Below are 25,349 nucleotides of genomic sequence, written 5' to 3'. Positions count from 1 at the left end.
ATTCACACGGAATGTCGTTTTCAATTAAGTCTTCCAGATGTAAAATGATCTAAGCTTTTAATGAAGAAATACAATTATCTAATTCAAAACATAATACAATTCAAAGATGTTTCATTTTAAAACTTCAAAACGGAGCATCAGGTGCGTGCGTGAATGCGTCGTTCGTGCGCAATTTTTTCGTGAATTTCCTGGCCGAAGGCCATAAATAGTTGTGAGGGGCGCCATAGGCGCCCCTGAACAACCCCTAGTCTCCTTATATGGGTGGATGTTGTCTGTGTATGCTGTGTCTCTTCACACATACACATATACTAAAAAGAGCAATTGACCAAACATCGCAAAAAAGGCCACTTATGAAAAGTAAATAACTAATTACTGTGTGGTAATCATAATATGACCACATATTGTCCATTTCAATAAACTTCAGTACCAGATCTACCTTCAAACGATGAAAATTACTCTTAGTCCAGCAAGCAGTTTGATAAACCATTCGGCTACCCGAAATATTTATAATGCAATTATAATGTAAATGTAACCTTTAAAATAGCCTCAAATATCTTTACGTCAGACGAGTGCACAATCGGTGAAAAGTTATATCACGAATAGCACTCTTCCATGAATGGAATCGTTATTACGAGGCACAGTTGAATCGTTTTACAGATATTTTAACAGTGCTGTGATCAATATTTATTTGAAAGGTCAACTGCAAAAAAAAAAATCTTGTTTTCAGATGACAAAAAATAAATATGCCCAGCATATTCTGATGGCCAATTAAAATGGGGTTTTTCCCCATGCTTGATTACTACATAAGGTCATGTGCGCATACACAATGCGCAAGTAATATGCCCATTTTCTGGCAGGCATTGTATGGCCGTATACTTGTGTAATAATCCTTCAGGAGACGGCATCGGAATCGGTCCTTTTATTCCACTCCACAATACACTTTGCTCACTCACTCTCCGTTGCTGGCAGACAACGGAGAGAGGACAGACCACGCATCAAGTCCCCACCGCGCACGTGGCAACCCCGGCCCCCGTCCGCGCGTGAACCTGCTCTTGTCAGTTCCAGTCTGCTCTCGATCGTTCTCCCTCACTCGCTCTTAATACCTTCGTCACGAGGTTCCCCCAGCCAATCGTTCATGGACAGCTTCGACCATCCTCGATGGTTCCCTGTCAATCCCGGGACCACGCCCCTCATCCGGCTCCCCATTAGCTGGGGCCCCGAATGGCTAGGCCAATCACTCCTGATGACCTGTCGTGATGACGCATGGGCCATGGTCCCTATCTCAACCCTTATTGGCTACATGCAGGACCGGCAAGCCAATCCCCACGTGAACCCTCTATGGCTGTTATTACACTTGCATATGCTGGTCGACTTATTGACACGCCCGCTTGAATCGCGTATTCATATTGGAGACACGCACACGCATATCTTGGGTGTGGTGGTGATTTGGAAGCGAGGACTATGGATCCAGCGCATAGATTATGTGTGAGGTGTCCATTTGCTAGACGGCGAGGTAATGCCTGAAGTGAGAAGTAGAGCAATTAGGTTACCCTGCAATCTGCAGCATTTTGGGTGTTCTCTCAAATGTTTGGGAATTCTCCAGGCACTCACATTGCCTCCCACAAACATGAAAGAAGAACTGACCAAGCACACCAGAAGGGCACTCTTGAAAATGAGTCTTGAAACGCAATGTGGCTCTCTAGGGTTAAAAGTAAAAATTATCTCACTGGCCAATGAGTTCATCTCTGTATGTGGCCCTAAGCCAGTGGTGGAAATTACAAATTCTTGTGGCAGCGCTACGCTATCCATAGTACTGTTGACTTCCTACAAAGTGGGGCTCATTTTATTGACCCTGAAGGGATGACGGGCTGAGTTGACCACAGACCACGATTTGAACATGCAACATTTTGATCGAATTTAACCACAGTTGCCCCCAAACTGGATGAACCAATAAATTCGTATTGTTCATAACCAATACATTACTGTATTATATTTTGATGTTGATGGATGTTATCATTGTTTAAGATCATTGAAGTACAAACAATTTCATATAATCCTATTATTTTCATATATTTCACAAATGGTTACTTGATAGAGTCAAACATATTTATCACAAAAAGCTATATTCTCTGGAAAGTTTATTATTATTATCTCAGCTCAAAGGTGCTCATTATCAATATTTTCGAGTGGTAATTGTGCAGTGACAGTTTTGGACCAGTTTTGTGTTATCAACTCTCATCGGCAAACTATTGTCTGGTACGCAATTGCCAAAGTATTAAATGTTAATGTGATTCAACATTTTTTTTCAAGGAAAACCTCACTGGGTCTCAGAATCAATTATTTTCAACGTGGTAGGAGCCCCCGAGAATCTGGAGCTAACCCATGTCTAAGAGTAGATAACACTCACAACACACACAGTTGGATAAGGAACCCACTTGCTGTACTGCCATCTTACCACCTCACAGCTTGGAAGGTGGAGTGTCTCACAGCACATGGTGTTCTACGTGTGATCCATCAACCCTGCCTCCAAACCCCCAGATTGCAGGCATGCACCACCCATTCAACTGATATGATACATTGATGAATGATGTCAAGAGACAACAAGAACACATGAGCGCCCCCCTTGAAAACGCCAGTTCGCACCGAATATTATTTCTTTTCAGCCAGTGTATTTGCCCTCTTTGGATTTCCGTTGGATATGAATGATCAGGATCCTGTAATTAAAATATGCTATGCTGTAGATTACTGGACTTGCAGTCAGAGGTCAACCAAGAACATCACCCGTTTGGGGTTGATAAAATTAGTGTTACTCTCTGATAAGTCCACGTTAGTTGGACTGGTCCCAGCCATAGAAATATGGAATTTTCACCAATATCTCGGGACCCCTTTGAACATGAATAAACTTTGTATATTATCGTTAAATATACACACAATATACATATGTGCTATATAACTTTTATGAGTTACACCACAAACTATAAAATGCATAATATGATTAAAGCTACGTGTGAAATGTATTCCTTATTGTTATTAAGAACAACCTTCTGTCTCATTGTAGCTACGTACTTTAATCAAAATAATATTATTCTGTTCTTGCATGGTCAACAAGTACCATAAAATATGTACATGGAGATAAATTCTCAATAATGATTGGCAATTGAAAATGTCTCACTGAATTAATACTTAGGAACACAATTGGCTTTACCGATTGCTAATCAGATATTGGCACATCCTGATAAGTCACTAAGTTAAAATCCGTTGATTGCAGACTAAATGAAATGCTTGTACATTCGCACCATTTTTCTATATTTTTATACTTGTTTACACAGGAAAGCTTTACTGAGTCACAAGGCTCTTTCTCAGGAGGGTCCTGCCAAGTATTTTACGGTAGGGGGTGATGTTGCGATGTGCAATCCCAATAGCAGATAATTTTTGAGCATTTGGTACATTTTACCAATTCCAGTTACATTTTATTTTGCTGTGGGAAGAAACCGGAGAACCTGAAAGAAACGCATGCAGAATATGGTGAAAACATACAATCTTCACGCAAAAAGGTGCCCCAGTCGGAAATCAAATCCAGTGCCTTCTTGCTGTGAGGCACATGTGTTACGACTGCGTCACCCTGTTAATTTTTGGGTGTTTTTCCTGTATATAGTTCTGTTTATTTCCACAATTTTTAATCCGAACATTCTGCCTCTTTTTTTCCAGCCAGATGAAACGAATGCGATAGTTGGTCATAAATGATTGGTGGTTCATACTGTTGGATCAATAAATATTTTGAAAAAATCCTGCTACTGGTGCGAACTAAACTTAAACGTACAATCATCAAAGTGTGATTCATATTGATCCTGTAGTACAAAATGTATCCATAAATAAAATAAACGTTTAATTTACCAGATATTTAATTCATGTTCTGCTTTCCCATCATCCTGATTGAGAAGGACATTGACACTGATGATGTCCTGCTACGAAAATGCTAGAATGAAACAGAGGATTCTACTGTCTGCAATCATATACTCTGCCCTTAATAACAATACAACTATTTACTAAGGAAAGCCTCACTAATTAGACGTAAACTTTTGTTCTAACGGATCCTGCTTGGGATATCGTTGGCAACATTCTATATGCATTTTTGGTATAATGGGAGAAAACTGAAGTGACCACAGGAAACCAGTGCATGGGAGGAGAATAGCAATTAAAATGTGTGGATCGGCAACCTACTCGCTGTGCTGCCTCCCACATGCACCACCGTGTTTGCCTGCAGGCATATATCGCTGATAAACGATTGCTCCATCTCAGACTACTCGTCCACCTTTAGGTAGCTTGATTATGTGTGTGTGCCACTCCACCTACCACCCTAGTTGCCCTCTGGTAGCTTCCATATTCTAAAACTGGGAACCACTGATCAAGGTTTCCAGTGTAAGGGGTCTCCAAGCTAAGTATTTTACATAAGATCCATAAAATGCTAAGGGGTCCATGAAGGCAATGCAGTGATATTTAGATTGGTTACACAATCGTATGATTGCTCTGCTGGAATCAGCCTGTGCTAGAGTTGTAAATGTGAGCTGTTACTTTTTCGTACAGAACGATGCAACACTGATGACAATAATGGGGGGGTGGGGGCAGAGCTATTGCTGGCAGCAGTGTGGCATCTTCACTCCAAAAGCCACCAGGAACCCCTCTGGTCTATATAGCACACTCTGGCAACTGCAGACGAAGTGTCCACAGTCATTTCCCCTTCATCTTGCGAGCAGCCGTGGCAGCAGCATAGCTAGATTTGGCCGAATAAAGATCAATTGGCACTTTTATGATGGGCTTTCTGTGCAATCAACAGTGACTGAGCTGAGAGCCAGAAACCATCTAACTCATTACACGAGGGGTAAGCCCAGTGCCGTAACCCTGGATCACAGAGGTGCTGGCTCAGTTATCTGGTAAGGGCATGAGTCTTTTGGGCCACAGCTACCTCACAATGCGTCATGGTTTTACAACCTCTGCTTATAGTGTCAGTGTAATCTGATTTTTTCAAACACATCAAAAATTATTTAGTTGTTCGTTACGGATAGATGGTTGTTTCGTATTGTCAAATTTTGTTGTATTTTTAAAAAATTGTTTGCGATTATTGGATTTATCTATGTTCATACATCCCAGCCAGGTGGCTTTGTTGCAAAACGCTCAATAATCTTGTATCATATTCTTGGTTCTTTTGGTAAAGTCACGTAGAAGGGAAATAATAAAATAATAATATAAAACAATACAATTCTCACGACGTTTCGACTGCAACACAAGCAATCATCATCAGGTGTGAAATCCATAGCAATACAATTTGAAAAAACCGCCACTTTTTTTCAAAATTTCTTGCCGTGGATTTCACACCTGATGATGATTGCTTGTGTTGCAGTCGAAACGTCGTGATAATTTTATTGTTTTATATTTTTATTATTTTATTATTTCCCTTCTACGTGACTTTACCGAAAGAACCAATACTATGAATCCCTATAGTCACGAAAGCTTTAAATCAATATCTTGTATCAGTTTACCCTCCTGGCGGTTTGATGAATTGTTCTTATTCAGGGTCATGATTTGCTTCAAGAAGTGACCATTTTTTGTATTTTTATTTTATTTGTTACGTCTCATGCTCAAATTTCGTGGCGTGATGTTATCTTCCGCACCTTGTATAAGGGAGGTTGTGGGTTTGATCCCAACCCTAACTTCTGTATATTTTCAGTTTGCATGTTCTCCCTGTGGTCGCATGGATTTTTTCTCTGGGTCCTCCAATTTTTCCCTCCACAATTAGAAAAAAGCACTTAAATTATTTGGCTGTTATACATTTTCACATGATAAACCACTTCATTGAGCTATCATTTTTGGTCAGGTCAATTCCTAAAAGTAACTAATAGCTTAGGGGGCTTTATCTGGTTAAATAAAACAAAAACTTTAGTGTTAGTATATTTATGTATTCATACATTTTTAGTGATTTGCTTACCTTTCCTATACTTTGCACGTATATCGTTTTTTTGTATTGTTTGTTGTAACTTTGTGACCTGCCGCTACTGGACATCTGTGAAAAAGAATTGCATAGCTCATCGGATTTTTCCAGGATAAATACAATTGTGATTCTCATATTCGCCAGAAGGTATACCAGAATAAATCATAACGAATCGATTCTTAGATGCACGTTGTGAGCATAACGATGTATTTAAATCCACACATTGAATTATTCCCTGAATTATGCTGAAAACGCATTGAAAAAATTGTAAGTAAAAATCCTGATTAGGGATCTATTAAGTTATCCCTTCATTATCGATAATATTGTGGGAAGTCAACAATGTTCATCATATAGAGAGATTGGCTCCTGCAATAGGATTGTGGATTTTTCACCACTGGTTCAAAACAGTCAGTGGAGATCAGCACTGCCCCAGTGCTCATTTGAGCAGGAATGTTTTTTACTTTTTTTTCTAGTACAAGTTGTGCTGGTGCTGTCAGTCCACCCCCCCTCAACCATTATATATACGGAGTGGTATCTCCTGTAATCTCTCATTTACTTGATACAGCTGTCGGGCTGTGACGGTTCCACCTGAATACGGAAGCTTGTGTTGCCTCCAAAACGTCGTGATTTTTATTTTATTTTACTTTATTAATTTTAATTTTTTACCTACGTGACTTTACCGAAAAAACCTAAGAATATAAGCTCTATCCAATTGTGAGCCGATGATCAAAGATCCCTGATAGTGATACAGTGCTCTGAACTCACACCACGTGTTAGTGTTCCTTGATGTACAATCAATGGATCTGTTTGTCTTTGCAAAATAAACACTTTGAGTGTTGTTACTGGGCAACACCTATGGGTTCCAGCAGAAGGAGGCAATGGTGAGGACTGGTGGCAGCAGTGGATATCCCTAAATCCAGTCATACCTGGCTTTGTTGGTATGATGCAATGCAATATTGATACATTTATTACCAGCAAAGCCAGGTATGACTGGATGAAGTCACACCTTGGGTGGAAGTTACAGTATTGTTGAATTAAACCTGCAACGGATTTCAACTTGTTGTGTAATTGAAGCATTAACCCTAGAAAATCCAAGTTGTTGGATAATTTATCTGCCTGGAACTGTACCCCTAAGTTAACTATGTACCTTTAAAATGTTTCTAAAACAATTACAAGGTACACCCCTTCGTCCCATCGTCTCCACCATTGGCTCGCCTACCGACAAACTGGCCCAATATCTGTCTAAGACCTTGCAGCCATTCACTGGTAAGACCACCTTCTGTACTTAACTCAGCTCACCTGGTGTCGTCAATTAAAAACATCTCACTGTCCCCAGATGATTTGCTAGTTAGTTTCGATGTAGTTTAATTGTTCACCAAAGTTCCTGTGCCCAATACCATTACAATCATTGAAGATTTGGTTCAACAAGGATTGAATGCTTATGTACCGGCCCTGGTGAGACACTGTCTCACCAATACATACTTCACCTGGAATGGAACATTCTACAAACAAACTGAAGGCATCCCAATGGGTTCTCCCTTATCTCCGGTTGTAGCCAATATTTTCATGGAAATTTTGGAGACGGACGCCATCCAGGCATCCACTCTACGCGCGTCCTTGTGGAAGAGGATGACACGTTTGTCATCTGGCCACATGGCCGACTGGCTCTGAACCAATTCCTCAACCACATTAATTCCATACACCCAGCCATCAAATTCACCATGGAGGTAGAAAAGGATGGCATGCTACCTTTCTTGGATGTCCTAATCAAAAATAGACCAGATGGCTCAATGAGCCATTCTATCTACAGGAAAGTAACCCATACTGACGCCTACCTAAAACATGATTCCCACCACCATCCATCCCAGAAGAATTCCCTCATAAAAACGCTACACCATAGAGCGCAATGTATCTCCGACCGTGAACACCGAACCAGTGAACTGAAACACGTACATCAAGCTCTCAAGGCGAATGGATATTCTGACGACACAATCCGCAAAGCCATCACCCCAACCGTGAGGAAAGAGCCATCTGATAATCTCATCAAACCATCATCTTGCCATACATAGCAGGGGTAACCAAAAATATTTCCAAAAACCATAAACAAACACAAGATCCAGGTCCGATTTAACACAGTACATACAATTCGAGATCTGATCCCATCTGTGAAGGACAAGATTCCTGACATGAAATATCCCGGTGTCTACAAACTAAGCTGTATCTGCGGCAGCAGTTACATTGGGAAAACTAAGCGACATGTCTCGGACCGTGTTCGTGAGCATAAGCCAGATTTGAAACACGGTAGGGCCAATACTTCTGCTGTGGCTGATCATAATTTTAATGGTACTGGCTCACACGAAATTGATTTCTCTAAGACGATGGTACTTTGTAAGCCTACTGGCTATCAACAAAGATTCGTTCATGAAGTCATCCATATATACAGACAGACACAATTTCAACCGATAAGATGGTTATAAACTCAGAAATCATTGGAAGGATGTCATCAACCGCTTTGGGTCATGACTTAATTTGTGTTTTCTTGTCAACCTCCACCGTCAGTAGTGTGGGTGTGTGGAGCGAGGTGCATTAATTTCCTGGAGGCCATTTTGGTGGAGACCCTCTACTGGCCTACATTAACATTAGCTGCCCCACCCATGCTGCTGACACAATTGGGCTACGCCCATCCATAAACCTTTATAAACAGTTTGCCTTTAGAGGATAACTCCACCTTTTTCCTGATGACGACCGCTTGTGTTGCGATCGAAACATCGTGGTTTTTGTTTTCATTTTATAAAAGAAAAATTGTATTCACTTTATTTTTAATTATTTATCTATCTACGTGACTTTACCGAAATAACCAAAGAATATAACAATTACAAGTTAATATATTGTTTTTCTATCTTCCTGAGTTAACAGATAGTTGTCATTAAAGGCTTGAATGTTGACACGTCAAAGTAGCTCTTTACTCAACTTGTCTTCTTTTATGGTCCTGTTCCAGTGATATACTTCACATCCTTAGTGGACTGTTATCCTCTCACAGAATATCACTCATTGTATCTATCCTGGGGGGATGATGTGCGTAATTTGTTACAGCTAATGCTATGATGTTACCACTATTGTTTGATACAGTAATCCTGATTGTGCCATGGCATGCATTATACAAACCCTGACGGTTACAAATGATCATGTCTTAATAATATTTTAAGCCATGTTAATGCAGGGTTAAAACGGTTGGTGAATATAATGAATCCTGAAGTATTGTATTAATCAGCAAGAGCTATTTTTTTAAAGTGTTTGCTGAAACGTGATGTTGTGTTTTTCTGTTGCTGCTGAAGCTATGTAATGTGTGGCGAGGTGGAAGACGTGGCGGATGGTGGTACCAGCGCTGAGCACATTAATACTGGGGCACACCACGGCAAGCACGGCAAACCACGACACCGCCTACCACGTGGCACCCAGCTCTCCACGTGCCCGCTCATGCCAGGTCCTGCAACATCGCCGCGAGAAGCAACAAGACTGGCAAGCCAAGGCGAGCGTCGTGAAGCATGCCAACACGAGCCTCTCTCCTGCCACGCTGTCTCAAGGCAGCTCATGACCCTAACGTTCGTCCGGCACCTGCGCACACACACCCGGAGGCGCACGCAGTGCTGATGATCGCAGAGAAGCGGAACCTTTAGATCGCACGGCCAGGGCGGAAGATCACCCCCGTGCCGGACCTGGTGCATGCGGGTTGCATGACTCTGCGCGACCCGCGGCCGCTCGACGATGGGCCACGGCTGGGGCTACTATGGCCCGGGTTACGGCGCGTACCTGCGCTCCGCCGTGCCGCCCTGCTTGCTTCTACACGCCTGCTGCTGCGTGCTCGCCGCAGTGTGCTCGTGCAGCCGCTCCGCCTCGGCCGGCGTGTCGTTCTGCCCCAAGGCGTGCCGGTGCTCGGCCGAGCCATTGGGGGAGCTCGCCGTGCGTTGCAGCGGCGCGCGGCTCACCGAGGTGCCCCGCGACCTGCCCTCCGAGGTCACGCGCCTCGCCCTGGACGCAAACCACATCACGTGTGTGCGGCCTGGCGCCTTCAGGGGCATGCGGCGGCTCAAGGAGCTCAACCTGAGTGGGAATCTGTTTGAGACACTCCCCGCCGGAGTCTTTGCTGGCCTGGAGGACACGCTGAAGATGATCGACATCTCCGACAACAGGCTCACCACCCTGCGCCCGGAAATCTTCCAGGTCGGTAGTGTGGATAACTGTGATTGCCAGTCTGTGGTGGGGTGTTAACTGGCTGGATAGTGCTGCTGTTGGAAAATGTCAAATTCGTATCCTGCTTCGTGGAAAACTCATGCTTATGAGCTACCCATGGTTTATAAATGATGTACATTTCATTTTGTTTGATTCCCAATTATACTCCAAAATTGTGCTCTCACCATGAGCCTGTACATGAAATAATATTAAATACCAGAAAATTACGTCACGTAATTACTGTTGAGCTCAGTTTGATTGCCTCTAAGCTGTGCTATTTAGTGCACCTCTTATCGACTTATGTACTCCCTTCCCATTTCATCCCATTGGTTCGTGCTTACCGGCGATTTCAACTGCCCTGACATGACCCAATCAACCATTGACGGTCACCTTGCCGACACTCTCAATTCCGATAACTTGGAAGTTCTCAACCTGGGCCCTAACCGTGTTTCTTCCACTGGCAGCAAGAGCATGCTTGACCTCATCATGAAGCTGGATTCTGATCATCGCATTTCTTCTTCCGGTCAATTTCCATTTTCTACTCCGACCATAGCCTCATCATCACTTCCATTAAGTCTCCCTGGCCACTCATCCCCAAGATCACCCATCTTTCGCATAATTTCAGTCACATCAATTTCACCACTCTTCGAAATCTAATCGCAAACTCTCCCTCCATCCTCTCAACATCACCCGACCCCATTATCTGTGCCGAGCAGTTACATATTGATCTTATGGCTGTACTCAACAAGGTCGCACCCCTAAAATCTCAAAACACTCGCTAACCTTCGCATGATTTTTGTTATCCTGCCCAAGCAAATGAGAAGGCGGCTCAAAAGGACTCTTGCACATAGCGGATGAACTATTGACCGGACTCTTTACCGTGCTGCGTTACGAGACAGCTAACGCACTAATTCTCATCTCACGCTCTGCGTACATCTCCAAACGAATCCAAACCATCTCTCGCAACCCTCGAATACTATGGAAAGTCCTCAAGGCTCTGCTCCACCCAGGATAATCTTTTTACAATACTACCTTGCAGCTTCGTTCATCCTTAAGAAGCTCAACACTATTGCGGACTCCATCAAGTCATCCCTGTCCAATCACCATTCATACGTCATCATCATCCTGCCCTTCACTCACCAAACTATTTTCTTGTCCTCATTCACACCATATTCTTTGGTTCTTTCGGTAAAGTCACATAGATAGAAAAATAATAATAAAGTTATTAAAAATATAAATAATACAAATTAAAACCACGACATTTTGATCGCAACACAAGCGGTCGTTGCGATTTATTTCTGTTAAATTTTTATTCACTTTATTATGATTATTTTTCTATCTACGTGACTTTACCGAAAGAACCAAAGAATATGAATTCCTGCAGTCAAAACTCATTCACACATCGGATTGGGAACATGTGGAAAAAATGACTGCCTCTTCAGCTGCCGCTATGTCGACTAAATGTAAGGACAACTTGATTTCCAAATTCAACCGCCTCTCAAACAAGAAACCGGACCCACACATTGAAAAGCTAGATGTTAACAAAGTCGTAATTAATCGCAGTAACAGTTCTATTTCTGAAGGTTTGAAATCCGTTTTAGCTAAAGGACTAAACTTTGCAGTCACACCTAGACACATACCAGTTAATGATATAATTGCTCGAGTAGATGTAGCTCTCAAGGGCTTCAGTCACATCGCTGCAGACGTAGCAAGATCCGAAATCTCTGCAACCCTCAAAAACGCTAAGATGCCAGCTAGCAACATCAGCAAAGATGAGCGTTTTGAATTAGCTCAATTAAAAAATAGGGATGACATTGTCATCCTCTCAGCCGACAAAGGCAATGCCACTGTCATCATGGACAAAATAGAATACAACAACAAAATTCAAGAACTACTCAACGATGGCAGCTATACAAAAATAAAAAGAGACCCCACCAACAGCCTCGTCACTAAAACCAACAAAATCATTTCTGATTCAACCGCATTATTTGATCAGACCAAACAGTTCTCGTTGAAACCTTCTGCAGCCAGGCCACCAAGATTATACGGCTTGCCAAAGATACATAAAGAAGATACACCTCTTCGTCCCATTGTTTCTACTATCAACTCCCCCACCTATAAATTGGCTGGTTTTTTGTCTGAAATTCTACGGCCTTTCACTGGAAAAACCACCTCTGCAGTACTAAACTCTACTGACCTGGTATCGACAATCAAGGGGATTGCCCTGTCCCCAGACGACCTGCTTGTCAGTTTTGATGTGGTTTCCTTATTCACCAAGGTTCCTGTACCTGACACCATCGCAATCATTGAAGACTTGGTTCATCAAGGACTGAATGCTGGGGTACCCCCCCTGGTGAGACACTGCTTAACCAATACATATTTCACTTGGAATGAAACTTTCTACAAGCAAATTGAGGGCACCCCAATGGGCTCCCCCCTATCTCCGGTTGTAGCCAACATCTTCATGGAGAAATTTGAGACGGACGCCATCCAGACTGCCACTCTACGTCCGACCTTATGGAAGAGGTACGTAGACGACACTTTTGTCATCTGGCCACATGGCCGGCCTGCTCTAGACCAATTTCTCGACCACATCAATTCCATACACCCAGCCATCAGATTCACCATGGAAGTCGAAAATGATGGCAAGCTACCCTTTTTGGATGTCCTAATCAAAAGGAGACCTGATGGTTCAATGAGCCACTCTGTCTACAGGAAAACCACCCATACGGATGCTTATCTAAAACCGGATTCCCACCACCATCCATCCCAGAAGAATTCTCTCATCAAGACTCTATATCATAGAGCCCAATGCATCTCCGACCATGAACACATTTCCAGTGAACTCAAACACGTACGCCAAGCTCTTAAGGCTAATGGTTACTCCGACTACACAATCCGCAAAGCCATCACTCCAACCATCAAGAAGGATCCTGTTGAGGAGCCTTTCAAGACCATCACCTTACCCTACATTGCTGGGGTCACAAAAAAGATCTCCAAAATCCTGATTAAACACAAGATCCAGGTCCGATTCAATACAGTACATAAAATCCGTGATCTGGAACCGTCTGTAAAAGATGTGGTTCCAGACATACAGTACCCTGGTGTCTACAAACTAAGTTGCCTCTGTGGTAGCAGTTACATTGGGGAAACCAAACGACATGTCTCGGACCGCATCCGTGAACATAAAGCTGACCTGAAACACGGTAGGACAAACACCTCAGCCGTGGCAGATCACTGTTACAACTCAGTGGGCTCACATGACATTGACTTCTCCAAGACAGAGGTTCTCTGCAAGCCATCTGGCTATCATGAGAGATTCGTTCATGAGGCCATCCACATATACAAACACAGAGACAATTTTAACCGAGAAGATGGATTCTGGCTTAGCAATCATTGGAAGGACGTAATAAACCATTTCGATACACATTAGGGTGGGTAGAATAATACATAGTGTTATGTTGAAATGTATAAGGTATAGGGTGGTTTATAGTAATACAGTATATCATTTAATGTTGGGTTTATCTATGGCAGTATATAGTACGGTATATGCTCGTGTGATGTAAGAGAATAAAGTTTAGATGGAAGCATATTATATAGTTTTTACGACGTAGAATTGTAATGTATTACTTGCTGTTAGTAACTCAGCTTATTGTAGAGTATAGTAAGTATACTGATGGTGCTATGCAGTTTATACTTTAGTTTTTATGTAGTTTATACTTTAGTTTTCTACGTGGTTGTTTAGTAACTGCAGCTACATATCAATAACATTCCTTTCCTTTGTTAATGCTACTCCCTGCACCCCACCTTGGTGCTGTTGATCCTGCATAATGCATGGGCATAATATGCCTTTGAAACCCCCCCCGCCCACCTCCTACGCATTTTCCATGAATATGCTAAATTCCTCTTCATATGCACATTCTTTTTTGTTAAGGCGCTCTTCCACCTCCAACCCAGTTTATATATAAGCTCCTAGCTTGGTAGTGTCTCATTCTTCACCTGAAGACGGCTGCTTGCGTTGTAGCCGAAAGGTCGTGAGAATTATTTCATTTTATTATGTTTTATTTTTATTATTTTATTACTTCCCTTCTACGTGACTTTACCGAAAGAACCAAAAAGATCATTCACACCAGTTTCTTCAAAAGATGTATTGGCCCCAATCCGTTCACTTCAAATCAAGACATCTCCTCTGGATACTCTCCCTGGCCATCTGTTCGGCTGCTGCGCCATGTAACTTGCAACCATTATTACCAACATTGCCAATGCCTAATTTTCCACTGGTTGTTTTCCGCCTACCTTAAAGGTCGGCCAGGTTGCTCAAAAAACCTGGCTTGGACTCTGCTGCCCAGTCTTAACTATTGTCCGATCAACAACCTCACTGCTACCTCTAAACTTCTCGAGCGTCTCGCTCTCACCCAACTCAAGCCTCAAATCACATTCTCACAGAATTTCTGCGCCTTTCAATCAGCTTATCGCAAGTTTTGTTCAACAAAGAACACTCTGAATAGTATCCTGGACGACATCCTCGGCGTTATCAATTCTGATTCAATTGCTTTACTCATAAGCCTTAACATTTCCTCAGCCTTTGACACCTTGAACCACAAACGCCGAATCAATCTCCTCGAGTCCAACTTTAGGATCAGGAGAACTGCAACTAAACTGGATTTCCTAATTTCTCTCCAGCAGGTGTTTCATCAAAAAAAGTGGGAGCTACTTCATCTGACGAAATTCTGTTGACATGCGAAGTATCTCAGGGCTCAGTATTGGGCCCCTGCTATTTTCCGCCTATTCACCTCCCTTTGGCTGACTGATCGACAGCTTCAGTATCTGCTACCACTGCTACGCTGACGACACTCTTCTCATCGCCTCCAAACATCTCGGGCATCGACCATCTTTCCGCTTGCTCAACCAAATTACAGCACTGGTTTCAATACCATGACCTCTCCCTAAAGTCTCCTAAATCCGAGGCCATATTAATTGGCACTAGAAAAAGACTCGCTTCACTCTCACTCCACTCGGTAATCTAAATCGCTGGTTCCTTAATTCAGTTCTCTGACCATCTGACATTTCCCGGCGTCACTCTGGATCCCACTCTTTCCCCTTCGAAACTCATATCAACCTCGTTCTCGAGTCCTGCAACTACCATCTCAGGACCCTACACCATCTACATCCGCTCATCACCTACAACATCGCAAATATTCTCGCCTGCAGCATCGTTGGGTCATGGCTCGACTATTGCAACTCAGTCCGCATCCGGTCCACTCTAAGCAACCAAAATATGCTGCAATGCCTCCAAAATCACATTGCCCGAGATGTCTAGGGCCCCTGCAACCCTCGTCCTGACTCCCTGTCCATCTTGCTAGCCCTTCATTGGCTTGCCAATTCGACCAGAATTACCTTCAAGAACGCTTGCTTCTGCTACCGTGCCGTAAAATCCGCCTACCCACTGTACCTAAGTTCTCTGCTGACGCCTTACACTTCAATGAATCGTAGAAACCTTAGCAGTTCCAACGCAAAACCTCCTTGAAACTCCCAGGACAAGGACACTAATAGCTTCTCGTCATTTCTGAGTGGCAGCCCCCGTTATCTGGAATGCCATCCATATTCACATCTGTAACGATCAATCATTTTCTTTGTTCAAAAAACATCTAAAGGTGCATCTCTTCAGCTCTACATTTAATTGAGTCTCACTGGACGCGCGGTGCAATTTGACACTAAGCTTGGCTCTGCACCTCAGATTTGCACCTCAGATTTGCGTCTTCTGTCCACAAGATTGCGTGCGTTATAAATTGTATTATTATAATTATGTCCTACTGTAGAGAGAGGTGTTTGTCATGTTGTAATTAAACTTAATTACATTTTAGTCCTCGAAGCTAGAATAACCCACATTAAAATCGTGGTTTTATTTTTTTGTATTAATTGGTGACCAGTCTGAGACCATCAACGACTATACTTGAGAACCCAATTTAATCATAGGTGGTTACCTATATTCAAACCTAGGTGGTCAACAATGCTTGCACAGCACTCTGACCTGAGCTACCCAGTCCCCTGACTGGGTCTTCACTGGGTCTTAACATTACCTGCTTGGTGCTCTGACTTGGTCGTGGCCACCATTAAAGTTGATTTTTTTAAAAATGTAATTTTATGGGAAGTAAACACTGGTCTTCCTCAGTTTAACAGGTACGTTTTCACAACCAATCTAGATTTGAAGTTTTCGTTACCGAAAGAACCAAAAAGTATTTTCACAACCAATATCATCCATAACATACGTTTTTTGGGTTAGATAGTGTATATATAAATGTGTCATCAAACCAGCCACCGCCCGACACAGCCAATTAGTAAGGGTTGTCACGTAAACAGAACATGCCAACTCGTTACTAGTACAGCACACCGGTGTGTTGGAGAGCCAAGCCAAAACATTTACCATCTGAGTACGACATTTCGCCAGTAATTACAACTAGTTTCATCAGGCGACAGCCAGATTTTGTGGAGAAGTCCACCTGTGTTTCGTTCCTTATATAGAGGCGTAGATATGATGACAACACTTGTGCACTCTTCTTGTGAGAAGTGGGGGGGGGGGGGGTTAATGAATCAACGTAAATTATAACACGTAGGCTTTCGATTGGCAGTTCGATTCCTACTTCTGGCACGGCAGTTGAAACAACTGTGGGCAAGTTTCTCCATGCCCCCCCCCCCCACTACTTTCCAATCACATAAATGGGCACATCACACTCAGTCGGTTGGCAAGTCGCGTGTAGTTGGGGTAAAGTGTGCTTTACCTCGACCAACACGTCTGTTCAACGTGGGAGAGGGTTTTCCGCCAGCGGTGGTCTGAGTAAGCAATTGTGGGGCCATGCCACCTTCACCTATAATAATAATATTACTCCTGCATAATCCATGCAATGTTCTACTGCAGATCAGCAACGGGATTACAGCTGGCTGGTTTAAAACTCTTTTGATGGCCTGTTCCGGGTTATCTATTGATAATTACTTCTTTGTGTTACAGGCACCAAGGTTTTTGGGATGTTATACCCATAACCTGACAAATACACCTTACAATTAGAAGCTGATGTGTATGTGTACGTGTATATGCTCTCGGTTTGCAGAGACACCGGGCTATTTTTTTTTTAACTTTTAACAGGCTGAATATTATTTAACGTTATGAATAAAGTGTTGCATGATATTATTGATATATACTTAAGTGCTAAATCCAAATAGGTTTTGCTTAAAGATGTTTGGAATATACATATTCTTATCAAATGAATCTGTGTGTTCATATTGTAATTGGAATATATCAAGAAATATCATAGAATACTTTATAAATATATTCCTGCATGTCATACCATGTCCTAGTTACACTGCAGAGTGTTGTAAAGTTGGGTAATAATATTTGTGTAACACTTAGTGAGTTCATGGAGCTTCTTAATATGTTGCTGTGATAATGATGATGACGTTTATAGTGACGGAGCTGATAGTGGTTGGTACACTGTGATGCCTGTTTATCTTAGGGCGTTTGGGAGCTTCGTATGGTATTTGATGCAGTTCTTTTTTACCAGATTCACACATTTATTGCCTTGTATGCAGAAATTAACACATGCTCTATGAGCTCCCAGAAGTTAAAGGCAAATAATATAAAACGTGTGGGAAAAGCAGATTGAGGTTTAGGTAAATGGCAAGCGGGAATGGATAGGGTTGGAGGGTGGATTTAGGGGTAGCCAGAGGGTCGTTTCTAATTGGCTGAGGTGAACCACCTAGCTTCCTACCTCAATGTGTTTTATATAATTCAATGTAAAATAGTCGGGGTGATTGATGATTCAGCACTCACTGGTTCACTCCAATCATTCGTTGATCAGCGGTTAGTCACCACCTTATGCATGTATCTATGTTGAACTTCTTTCGCACCGTACGAAGACCACCGTGCTAATCGGAGGTGCGGGGGGGAAGAACAACAAACTAAACACAAAGAACATTTTTAAATTGCTTTTCTATTGCACTACTATGGTTACTGTGCCCTTGTTGAGGACTACCAATCTGACTGTTTCGTCTCATTCACCCTATTCGGCCACTTCCCTTTCTGCGTCTTCGCTCACACAGCTTGATTCAGGAATTTCCTCTAATCCTCTCTTTTTCCCAAAATTGTATGACCTTGCTCAATTTAAGAAATGTGGTAGCTCTTATCTAGCAAAATATGTATATACATTCTCTTAAAAATGTGCTAAATATAGGCTCTTTACAGTGTATGTCTTTTCATGGTATTTGAGAGTTGCTATCTTAATTACGATCATCGTTCATGGAATCCAAGGACACCAATAGACAATCGTCTATCCTGAGTTTTAGCTATGATGCCATTCCAAGGTGACCATTTGATCACATAATAGTGCCACATTCTACAAAAAGATACAAGAAACCCCACGACATCCTCAATTGCTAGGCTAGAGTATTATGTTTTAAGCAGGAAAAATTCCCCATTCGTTTTCCCAGTAGGCGCTGTGGTTAAGCTCAGCCATCGCCTAAGGCACTTCCACTTACTCAAAAGAACCCCAAGATTCCAGCGTATGGTCTTCTCTTGGTAAAAAGCTGTTATATTGATGTATCACCCTGCCTTCATAGCAAGACTGTGAATAGTACACAATCCATTAAGATAATCTTGCCATTTACGTACATTTACAAGGGCATTTCTGATCGACATTTTAAGATTTAAATACATTAAGGCGTCATGCCTCTACAGTACTTTTAAAATGATTACGTTGCGACACAAAGCTCTTTGTAATTTTTTAATTGCATATATTCTCAAACATTTTTTAAACATAGTGTTCATCCACCAATTTTATTGTCTTATAACCTTCAGACAGTTACTGTAGTTCCAAAATGAGAATACATCAATATATTATCTCTTCTGTTGAAATCGAAGTTTACATACAGATACATTAATGTATACACACTTTACGAATATATGTCCGTGTTGCTGGTGTCCTCTGAAACTTACAATTTGTAGGCAATGGATGTCAAAATAACTTGATATTACCAAGTCTTGATATTAGGAAGCCCCACCGGAGCTATGCATTTTTAAATCTAGATTTAAAACTAATTTCTTTAGAACTGATTTTTGTGTTTAGTTTGTTGTCCTTTCTCCACACCTCCGATTAGCACAGTTGGCTATGTACGGAATGAAAGACGTTCTACATACATACATAAATACCCAGAATCCACTTGATATCTACTGCATTCTTTGGTCCTCTCATAAATTTACTGTGGGGGAAAAACAATATCCTGGCTAAAGAAATAGATATAAACTTACATGCCCATTGCATTGTTTTGGCTGACAGGCATTTGACAAGAATACATTCTTGAGATTAGTCGCAAACACTTTTCTTATTCATGTGCTCTTTTCATTTCTCGGTTTTTCCCTGCAGCGCTTGAAATGTGGCTGTCTTGAAGTGCCTTTAGCAGCGCGGCTAGCAAGCCACGAAACCCAGAAAATGTTCCTTTTAGCCAGCGTGGAAAACAAAATCTGATTGAACAAAAGGACACAACTTCACAATCACTTCACAGGGCTTGTAAAAAAAGAGCTCTTGATCCTCACAATATTTTCAGGCCACGGTGGTGAAATATTAAATACTTCACCTGGTGTACAGGAGGTCATGGGTCCAATCCTGACCCTGACGCCGATATATTTGAAGTTTGCATGTTCTCCCCGTGGTCGCATGGATTTTTCTCTGGGTCCTATGGTTTTTCTCTCCACATTTATCATCAACATGCGTTTAGATTATTTGGCTTCTATACATTTCCACGTGATTCGCCACCTCGTTGAGCTATCATTTGTGGCCAGGTCGCTTCTGAAAAAGAGCTTTGCATATTCATTCCTGTTGTGAGCAAACCTTACCTAAAAAAAAATATTTAAGATTTAGAGACTGAAATGAGGGTCACAAGACATCTGGAACACCTTGTATACAATAATTAAGACAGTGCCTCAGTGTTGTTTGTCCTGGATGGCTTTATAGTAATTTTGTGTCCAAGGCCATTCTTTCACATGACATGATTCCCACTCACTTTACAGTTCACTTTTTTTTATTAAACCACAGAAAGGTCCAGGGAAATGGAATTCTGTCCTTTGCAATATAGACTCGTAAGTCAATACTCTGCATAATGTAGTATAAAATAAATTTGTGAACACTTTATCTGTGGATATCTTTATAATTTGGAATTGTGGATTACGACGCTATCTCGACTACAATTTTTACAGCCCATTAAGTGCTTTGATACAAAAAATACTTAACAGATGTGGAAAATAAATAATTTATTAAACTCTGCAATGAACGTTTATTTGAACATTAGAGCCTAAATGTTTTCAGTTCCGCTTTATGACGACACTCCCAAATCAGTGCAGTATGTTACACATAACAGGCTTTTACCAGCTCACTACATTACAAGCTGCACAAGAATATCAATACAGATAGTTCACATTCGGTGTACATGCACTGATCATCTGTTTTACAAGTTCTAGACCAAACTACGCTTTCCTCACGGTTCTTTTGTGTCCTTACAAATAAGGAAAAGCGTATCTGCTCAAATATATTGATGCTCATATAAATTTGATGCTCTTATGGCAGAGGCCAATTTATCTTCAGTCTTACCACTGTTGATTCCCACGAGGCAATGCTTACATTTTAATGACCCTGAACAATACAAAACCGAGTCAAACTCCAACAAGGATTTAAACCCACAACTGTCGGTCCGTGAGTTGGGACCTCTAACCCATGTGTCACCTGGCCATATGTGGATCTGTGTGTGTGAGGGGTGTGCAGTGTGGGGACCGGTGGCATAACGTTTAGCGTGCTGCGCTATGAACACGGCAACCCGAGTTTGATTCCCGCTCACAGCCAACACCTGTTGACAAATATTTTAACCGGTCCAGAGTCTCACCTATGTCAACTCAGCCTTTAATTAGTACACGGTGCAGTGTGTAAACATCAGCACTGTGGAGACAAATGCAGCCAAGCGTGGTGTTGGCCACCCACCCCCTCATATGCCTTACCGGCCTTCATAAGTGCTCGCTAACAACACTTGCCCCAGCAGTCTGTTCAGGCTATATATAAGTCAAAAACATTTGCGAATAAAAATTTCCAGACTGCAATCACACACACACACCACATTGAGTTTATGTTTAAATTTATATTAAAATTACCAAAATAATAATAACAAATGTAATCAATTAAGAGCCTGCACAGGAGTTGCCCAATAAACAAACTTGCAGCAAATGCATGTAGCCAACTTAAAAATCGGTTTCTCCCTGGTCAAATGAGTATGGGGTGATGCTTCATCTCTTATTTGTGGGAACAAGCCAGTGGTGGAAATTCCACATTCTTACATTGGTGGCCATGTAGTTGTTAAATGTTTGAAAAGGTTCAAATCAATTTCGTAGTAAAACGAGACACCCTTTTTAAGAAGAAATATTACATATTTTTAGAGAGTTGTTGGTTGGCTTTATATTGTTCATTGTTTACATGAAATATATCCCAGAGTTTAAAGGTTGTTAACATATGTCCATTGCGATTATAGCTGCTTAGACCCCTTTATTTGCTGGAGATATTGAAATGATTATCATCACAGGTAGATTCCTCCCAGGGGCTGAAATTTATATTTGAAAAAATCGCGTTCTTGATTTAAGATTAAAAAAGGGTCTTTATATGGATATACTTGTACATGTCATGGGAATGTGGAATACCTACCACTGGCTCACTCACAAAGTTTGCAAGAAGCCTCCCTCGCCTGAGCTTTGGAGACACATTGCGATTACTTAGACCAAGCACGACAATTCCATCGACTGCTGCTGCTGTGCGCCCTGCAGAGTGTGTAACTCACCGCGGCCTGTACTGTGCGTACGCAGGGCATGATGAGCGTGCGCGTGAGGCTGTCCCGGAACCCATGGCACTGCGACTGCGCCCTGCAGCAGGCGCTCTCGGGCGTCATGGACGCAGACCCGGTGGGCGAGGCCCTGTGTCGCACAGCGCTCGTGCCCGAGCTGGCGGGGAAGACCCTCAGCCGGGCCCTGCCCGCACTTTGCGGGGGTTCGGCGGTCGCCGGCGGGCGACGGCGCCGGACCACGGACGTGGCCATGCTGCTCACAATGGCCGCCTGGTTCGCCATGGTCATCGTCTACGTCGTCGTGTACGTGCGGCGCAACCAGGCCGAGACGCGGCGCCATCTCGAGTACCTCAAGTCCCTGCCGAACTGCCAGCCAGGGCAGGCCGACAGCGAGGAGGCCGACACTGTGAGCAGTGGACTCTAAGTCGCGCGAGTGGCCGGTGGGCCTGGGTAACAGTGTGGAGCCGCGCTCATGTGGTGGCGGCTCTGCAGAATATTGGTAGATCGCACAGGCCACGGTTGGGCATGGGACGCCTACCCTGATTGGCAGCAGGTGGCTGACCAATCCGTATACATAGATTCGTGAGTGTTATTCACCTGTGCAATTGTTTTTTTTATGTACAGGCGCTAGATTTTGGGCTCGCGCTAAAATACTCGCTGCCAGATTGGTCGAATGGCCCAAGCGAAATGCTCGTGAGAATACATCTTGAGACTCAGTGGAGGCTTTGCACAGTAACTGAAGGACCGTTATATTATCGTAGTGGTACATCCGTTACAATGGATGACTAGAGTCGGTCGGCATATGGGATGGACTGAGACCTTTAAAAAAGAAGTGTGGCCTTTAGCTTGGTGAGCAATGGATATAGTTATATTATTTGAATATTTTGTGGTGAAAATAAAAACTTAAGCAGTGAGGTTGGGCTTCACTTGTGTTTTTCTCACTTTCATGTCTTAAATGACCTAAACCAAGACTATAGTTACATTTAGGAGGAAGGGGACAATTTGTACACAACAGTGATGTCGTAGTTCACAACGTCACGTTTTCTTCTACAGGAGACGAACACTGCATTAATATTTATAGGTCTGCAACCATCCTCCTCAAGGAATTCACCCACACTTTCATTTATATCATGGGTTGATGCAACGGACGGGAGGTCAAATCATTGGCTTAGCCTTTCTCAGTGACAGAGAATACCCCAATTAGGATTTATGACAGAACACAAATAAGTCAGGGACCAACATGCGCAGCCTCCAGCTCTATCTGGATGAAGTGGGTTTCCTTCTTGTTAGAACGGTATACTGACATGTGTTGTCATGAAGGGCAATTCAATATTCAAAGCTTTTATTATGATCTTACATAACATTCACGGGTTCTTTGGCACGCAAAGCATCACTGGTCACAGGAGTACGGAGGGCATATGAATTATTTTCTGACTTCCAACAGTAAGAGAATGGCAGGTGTAGTTATCGAAGTTAAGAGATCACGTTAATTGGTGTCCTGACTTGTCGTCTGCATGCACGTGCAGTGACACTGCCTGTTATGTGGTCTGACCAGCTAGTTGTGCCTCAGGCTTGTTCCATCTGGGCCGGCCCTCTAGCTGCTAGCATAGGCGCACACCAGGCTCAACATCCCTGGTGAGTCGGTACAGTCAGCAGCTGACAACACACCAGGCTCAACATCCCTGGTAAGTCGGTACAGTCAGCAGCTGCCAACACACCAGGCTCAACATCCCTGGTGAGTCGGTACAGTCAGCAGCTGCCAACGCCGAACCCCGGGCGGGGATTAACTAACCCGGAAAACTCAGCTTGTCTGAGCCTGGGCGTGTGGAACCCCTGGTGGAGGAAATTTCACCAAAAGGGTCTTTGGACCTTCCACTGCAACCAGGACCATCTCCAGTCATTTTGACTACGTCTTGCCACTGGGTACAGATGGGGCTGGTCGAGAGAGTGAGGTTGACGCTGCGCAAATCACCCTCACTTACATCCAAGTTCTCTGCGCAAGTCATGGCACTTTACCATCGTCGTTATCCAAGTCCTGTGGCGATGGGTGAGCGACGAAGCAGCAGGCATGGATATGCTGGAAGCTGTAGCCGCAAACCTGCATACAGGCGGCTCAGGATATTGGTCGTTCCCTCACTGCACCGAAGCAGCAGTGAAGTCCGGCAGCACCCTGAGCGACTGAGCAGCCCTATTCAGGATCACACTGCTCACCTCCATAGTGAGAAAGGGTTAGAAAAGGTACCCTAAATATTGTCTGCTTCAAAACATCCTGGCCAGCCTACCCCATACCTGCGGTCGAAAAACTAATAAAATGAAAAAGACCAAAGTGATATCACTCACTGTTGGCGCCTGGAATGCGCGCACTTTGATGGACACATCCGGATCAAAAAGACCTGAGAGACGCACTGCCCTTGTGGGCAGAGAGCTAGCCAGATACAATGTGGATGTTGCTGCCCATAGTGAGACCCGACTGGCCAATACTGGACAATTGACTGAAGTGGGTGCAGGTTACACATTCTTCTGGAGCAGACGAGGCCAGGAGGAGAGACGTGATGCTGGTGTTGGTTTTGTAGTAAAAAACCACCTGGTCAACCAACTGGCAAGCCTACCCAAGGGTATAAACGACCGTTTCATGACCCTAAAGCTCCACCTATTGGGTAAAAAGGAGGCCACCATCATCAGTGCCTATGCCCCTACCATGACCAACTCTGACGAGATCAAAACCAAGTTTTATAATGACCTGTTATCAGTAGAGTATCATGCAAGGGCAAAGCCTTTGAATGTTTAGCCTATGTTTTCAGGTCCTATTCGTCTGCAATAGAAGATACTCTGCTACTATTGCCAGGAGCAACTCTCCCTGACTCCACAGCACCTCTCCCAATTCCCCTAGGACCTCTTCATCCACAACCACAGCTAGTCAAGGCCTTCCATGAGGATTGGTGTACCCTGCACCAGGGCTCCTTCATGCCTTAACCTGCGCTAATGTGCCGTGACTAGCACCATCTTCACAGGGGTAATTTTAAAGTTCAAAGTCAGGGGCCCCACGAGACGCCAAACTGTGTACTCAAGTTTCGATTTAAAGCTTTCGTGACTGCAGGGATTCATCTTCTTGGTTCTTTCGGTAAAGTCACGTAGAAGGGAAGTAATAAAATAATAAAAATAAAACATAATAAAAAATTCTCACGACGTTTCGGCCACAACGCAAGCAGCCGTCCTTAGGCGAAGAATGAGACATTATCAAGCTAGGAGCTTATATAGGTGTAGCGAG

General features: G+C 43.0%; 1 protein-coding gene across 1 annotated transcript in view; it reads left to right on the top strand.

Moving 5' to 3' along the window:
• Positions 1 to 22,995, top strand: part of LOC144732088 (leucine-rich repeat-containing protein 3-like) — a 31,744-nt gene extending 8,749 nt beyond the window's left edge. Inside the window, exons 2-3 of the mRNA XM_078613395.1 lie at positions 9,322 to 10,207; positions 22,104 to 22,995. Of these exons, the coding sequence (XP_078469521.1) occupies positions 9,752 to 10,207; positions 22,104 to 22,505 (858 nt within the window). The 5' untranslated portion in view covers positions 9,322 to 9,751 and the 3' untranslated portion in view covers positions 22,506 to 22,995. The remainder of the gene's footprint in view (positions 1 to 9,321; positions 10,208 to 22,103) is intronic.
• The last annotated feature ends 2,354 nt before the right edge of the window (positions 22,996 to 25,349 follow it).

This window comes from Lampetra planeri, chromosome 1 (genome assembly GCF_965212315.1).
Source record: "Lampetra planeri chromosome 1, kcLamPlan1.2.h2, whole genome shotgun sequence".
NCBI classification, from domain to species: domain Eukaryota; kingdom Metazoa; phylum Chordata; class Hyperoartia; order Petromyzontiformes; family Petromyzontidae; genus Lampetra; species Lampetra planeri.
Note: the sequence above shows the minus strand (reverse complement) of the source record. Positions and strands in the feature narration are given on the sequence as shown.